This window comes from Thermobia domestica, chromosome 9, assembly GCF_964235325.1.
Source record: "Thermobia domestica chromosome 9, izTheDome1.hap1.1, whole genome shotgun sequence".
NCBI lineage: Eukaryota > Metazoa > Arthropoda > Insecta > Zygentoma > Lepismatidae > Thermobia > Thermobia domestica.
The window spans coordinates 166,558,981-166,564,652 of record NC_137462.1 but is presented as its reverse complement, the minus strand read 5'-3'; the positions used below and the strand labels follow the sequence as shown (position 1 = coordinate 166,564,652).

Below are 5,672 nucleotides of genomic sequence, written 5' to 3'. Positions count from 1 at the left end.
ACTGTCCCCTACGGACGCAGCCTCCCCAACTTAGAACTGTCCTAAACTGGCTTAGATAGAAGTCCTACTTTTGGAATCATTCAATACATGTTTGTAGCTATGTTTTTCTCAATAAGAATAGTTTTTTGTCATATCAGTTTGTACGTATATGATCAATCTGTACACCATTATTTCAACATGTGCCCTGAAATTAACACATTAAAATGTTTTGGAGTATTATTTAAAGCAAGAAAAGTGATTAAAAACAATTTATGAACTGGTTTCCATATTCTTAATCTACACGATCTCTCAAACATTGTGTCCTCTTATTGAGTTCTTTATTGCAATGCATCAGTTTTAGATTGTTTCTTACACAATCCAAACACATATCACAAAGCAACTTTTATTCAGCGTTTATACCTTTATACTTTTATTTAGTAAATTTGTCCTAAATATCGGATTGTGAAACCTTCAATATGATTGTTAACTTTCTAAGTTCGCAAAATGTCAACGACTGACGTCATAACGCAAATATCGAAAAACAATAATTAACGCTATTTTTGCCACGAATTCATCACAAATATTGCGTTGCAATCACGCAAGTCGATATTTTAATCGGGCCGTCTATCTCACTAACCAATCCATGTCTGTCATCGTGCTAATACGAGGAGTCAAAACGTTCTCCGAATTTTGTTGTAGCTTTCTAGTGGTTTAGTTAATTGCCTTCTAATAGCAAACTTCTGAAAACACATATTTGCTCCATCGCTTCTGCGATTGCTGGAAACACCGACAAAAGACCTCTTCTGGTATCTTCTGAATAGTGCTCTCAACGGGTCGGGTCGGGTCGAAACGAATTGACTGACCCGACCCGACCCGAACCGTGATCCGATCTGATTGACCTGACCCGAGATGACCAGGTTGACCCGACCCGATCCGAGTCGGGTCGGGTCGGGTCAACCCGACTCGTTTGAGAGCACTATAGTCACGACACTGGGTGCGCCAACATGCACTCACATTGGGAATTAAACCGGGACCACGTGTACCGGTCTTACACGTTAGCCACGAGCTAGATCAAGACATTAGATATGCATCTTAATGAATATTTGGCACTTTTGAGGTTTAGTTATTTCTTTTTATAACTGATACCAATGTCGGACGTGGGAGAATTTTTTTCTTGTTTTAATTCTATGTGACGAAATTTTTCTTCAAGGTCAGTGTTCTCACCTGCTCGGACGGCAGGGGTCTTCTCGGAAGGCAGTAGCAAGAGTATCTTGGCGGAGACAAAAGGAAATCGTTTAACAATGATAAGGGTTGAGAGAACAGGAGAACAACTGTGATTTTTTCCAACCCTTCAACTTTCATTCCAAAATAGGTTCCTATGATTCCGGGACCCGTGCCACTTTGATTTTTCTTTCTCGGTAATTAAAACGTATTTTACAGTATATATAGTTGCACGTAAGAAGATACATAATATGAATTTTGTAATTTAAAATTTAAAAATACAGTATGATAATTAATTATAAAGTACTAATTTTATTTCATCACTTTCAGCCCAACAAATGAAATTCAAACAATTCGCTCCCTGGGTCTTGGTCATCAATACTGCGTCTTATCGTTTGTCTTGCAGTCAAGTCTTGGTCCTGCATTTCGTATTCTTGGTTATCTTTCATGCTATACAAGAGCCAAGAATGCTCGCCTCATCGGTACAAATGAAGACCAAGTGTGATTTTGATTATGGTCTTCCATACTATACGAAAAGCAAGAAAATACGCTCCTCGCTACTTGGTGATCACCAAAACAAGGCCAAGAGGAAGATTACTATGCACTTCGTCTTGCATACCCAATCTTTATCTTGTTCTTGTATCGGTGTCCTTGGGCTTGGTGAAATAAAATGAAATATTCAGTTTAAGGTCCCTCGATTCTGCACCGAGGCTAAGGAATATGGTGACCATGAGAAATGAATGAAATGGTGGAATGAAGAAAGTGGGAGGAAACAGGAGAACCGCGAGAAAACCTACTACACGGCGTTTTTCCACCACAAAGCCCACTTAGCACAAGCTGGGATCGAACCATAGACACCATCAGTGGCGGAGCCAAGGGAAGGCCAAGGGGGGCCAGGCCCCCTTGCTCAAATTCTTGGCTCCCCTAGTGCCCCCCTCACACAGATGATGCTATTATAGGTCGACAAACGGTGAGTTGCCAGTGGCTACAAGTGAAACTACTTCCAAACATCTCTCGACAACAAAGTTACGAACTGCAGAATACCGTTGCGTTCCGAATAAAATAGCTCCACTCGTTTTAGTTTGTAGTACGGGAAGATCTAATTCACGGAAATCTGTGGGATGCTTGCATTGACCTTGCCATCTGGACATTCATTTTAATCTCTGTCCATTATCTGGTTATCTCCTTTGTTTTTGACAAGCAACCAGAAAAATAGAAAATCAGTCGGCATTCTCATTCGCTTCAATGTTGAAAGTCATACTAAAATATGATATGCATACTTACAAATAACATACACTGCAGTAAAACATTACACTTGTGTTGGACGAAAAAAGTCTTCGTACACTAAGTAATTGATTTCCATTGATTATGGCGACATAGAACAAATGCAAAGCATCCATTAAATAATTTGGTATTATTATTATTATTATTATTATTATTATTATTATTATTATTATTATTATTATTATTATTATTATTATGAGTTTATCTACCAAACAACCAGAAGCGGCCTTTGGGGGTGGCGACTGGGGCATCCGCCCCAGGCCCCGCGATAAGATATTCTCTTGTCACAGTCAGCTCAAATATGCGGGGCCTCTGCAACATTCTAATGTACAGTAGCTTAGAGTTAAGTGAATACTTTGGCCAATAATACGGTGTGGTGGATTTCTTCGGAAACCAGTTTTCATAAACCAGAACTTCTTACTCAATATTTTACTTTTAGAAGCCTTAAATTCCCGAAATCTACACCATTACTATGAAAGCGTTTAGCATGATATTTTTGGTTTTAAAGTACCGTAATAATTACCCCTTGAGTTTCGGATTAACAATGGGTCAGCAAACAAGGCGACGATAATACCATGCACGTGACTCTAAATGGCCTTATCTCAACTTTTCTTTGTTGTCGAAATAGAGTGAGAAGTCATGTTGTTTCTTGCTTTTGGGTCAGAAGAGTGGTCCTGTTGCTATTGACACCTCTGAGTCATCGCTTCCAAGAAATAGCTCCTATTGCACGCCTTGTGTAGCACCTCAGTTTGGCTTCGGAATTCGGACCGCGCAGTCGTAGTGAGATGTGGATACGTAATATTATGATTAGTGCGTGAGTGTCTTCCGATTATTCGTTTATTGGGCAAAGAATAAGTGACCATCATGAGTGGCAGAGACAGAGACAAATTCCGTAAATACGAAAGTAGGGCTGCGAAAGCCAAGAAACGGAAATATAAAGATTTCATTCAGAAGCAAAAGGAATCTTTGGACAAGTTTGTTGTAGCGGTAAAATCAGCGGATCAACACCAAAAACTTGAGATCACGGGTGATGATTTGTCTGTGACTGTGAGCGACCGGTGTGATGCGACAGACCAGGTTGTGATACCAAGTTTTGCGTCCGACGAAGAAAACAAACTAGCCGGCAACAAAACTGTTTCTACGCCCTGTTGTCCCACAAGCAACAATGAAAACTTGGTGCAATTTTCTGGGAACAACGTTGTTGCAACAGACCCAGAAAGTGACCTCTCCTGTGAAAGCGCGACCATTCCTCTGCATACTTCTGACACTCTTCAAACGATGAGCACACTGTTCGAGGACATATACGATCCAGGTAATTGGAAGCATATTAACAGTGAAGTGCGTGACATGTTAGTGGAGAGGGGTCCAATCAGGCTAAGTGACTGTGAATACCCAAAGGACGAAGGTAACAGACATTTTTCGAACAATTTCTTTACACGGAGGATGCCGAACGGAGAAACAGTGGATAGGCGATGGCTAAGTTATTCGAAGATCAGAGACAGAGTATTTAGCTTTCCCTGTAAGTTGTTTGGCACGACAGCTACTAGAGGCCAGTTAGCAAACGAAGGCTGCTGCGACTAGAAGCATCTTGGCGATAAACTTCAGCACCACGAAGTTTCTGTAAATCACGTTAAGTGCATGACAGCGTGGTTGAAATCAGCGCGGAGAATGTCCAATGGTAGCGCAATAGATGGCATGATGCTAGAACGAATTAGAAAAGAAAAGCTGCATTGGCGCGTAGTGTTAACAAGAATTCTAGCGATTGTATAGTACCTTGCCGAAAACAACAGCGCATTTCGTGGGAGAACGGAGAAACTTTATGCGCCGAACAATGGTCAGTTTTTAGGCTTAGTTGAGATATTGGCCAAATTCGATCCAACCATGCAAGAACATCTCCGCCGAACTAAGAACGACGAGGCTCACGACCATTACCTCGGGCATAGGATCCAAAACGAGTTTATCGACCTGATGGCGTCAGAAGTAAAGGGGAAAATTATTGATAAAGTGAAACTTGCTAAATATTTTGCCGTCATCCTTGGCTGCACGCCTGATGTTGGCCACAAAGAGCAGATGTCCCTAATATTGCGTTTTGTGGACGTATCAGATCCGGAAGTGAAGGTGGTGGAGCACTTCATCGAATTTCTGGATGTGAAGAACGCAACAGGAAAGGGGTTGTCTGAAGCTCTTCTTGCCGCACTGGCGAACCTCGGTCTGGACATCGCCGATTGTAGTGGCCAGGGGAACGACAATGGTGCGAACATGAAGGGAAAACACCAAGGAGTTCAAGCGCACATTCTTCGCATGAACAGTCGAGCATTTTACACTCCGTGTGGCTGCGATAATTTGAACCTTGTCTTAGGAGACATGGTTAAATGCAACTCCCAAGCAGTGACGTTTTTTGGTGTCATACAGAGAATATATAAATGCTTTGCTGCCTCGGATGAAAGGTGGAAAATTTTGGAAGAAACCGTGCCTTTCATGACTACAAAATCACTTTCAGAAACGCGGTGGAAGTGCCGCCTGGAAAGTGTGAAAGCGCTGCGTTATCAGACAAAAGAAGTCAGGGAGGGACTGTTGACTGTCGCAGATACCGCCAATGATCCGCTAGTAAAAAGTGAAGCCGAATGTCTTGCAAATTATGAGCTCGAAATCTTCGAGTTTATTCTGAGCTTAATCATATGGTATGGCATTTCATTTGCTGTGAATGCTGTCAGCAAAACTTTGCAATCAGCTGACATGCAGCTCGATGTGGCAATACAGCAAATCAAAGGCCTTGTTACTTTCTTGAGAAAGTAACGGGAAACCGGGTTCTCCGATGCTATGATCGCAACAAAGGAAATTGCGTCCGAAATGAACGTAGCTCAGAAATTCAAGAAACGAAGAGTCAGATGCAAGAAAACACAATTCGATTATGAGGGTAACGACAAAGAAACATCTTCGCCGGAGGAGTCCTTCAGAACAGGATATTTCTTATGGATAGTGGATCAAGCACTTACCTCAATAGAAAAAAGATGCGAACACCTGGAAGAGATGCTTCAATCTTTGGATTTCTATACAACTTGAAGGGTTTGCGGTCATTGAACGACGATTATTTGTTAAAGTGCTGCATGGATTTGGACAACATGTTACGCGATGTGGACAGAAGATTCACGCGATTTGGACGGAATTGATTTGTGCGCAGAATTGAA

The 5,672-nt window shown here is 41.6% G+C and overlaps 1 protein-coding gene across 1 annotated transcript; it reads left to right on the top strand.

The window, feature by feature from the left end:
• Window positions 1-4,365: 4,365 nt before the first annotated feature.
• LOC145661076 (zinc finger MYM-type protein 1-like) lies at window positions 4,366-5,280 on the top strand. Its single transcript, XM_081726518.1, has one exon. The coding sequence runs from the start codon at window positions 4,366-4,368 to the stop codon at window positions 5,278-5,280; it is 915 nt and encodes a 304-aa protein (XP_081582644.1).
• The last annotated feature ends 392 nt before the right edge of the window (window positions 5,281-5,672 follow it).

What these genes read in the sequence shown, in the direction of transcription:
- LOC145661076 (XM_081726518.1), top strand. Translation starts at nt 4,366, where the DNA reads ATGCAAGAACATCTCCGCCGAACTAAGAACGACGAGGCTCACGACCAT.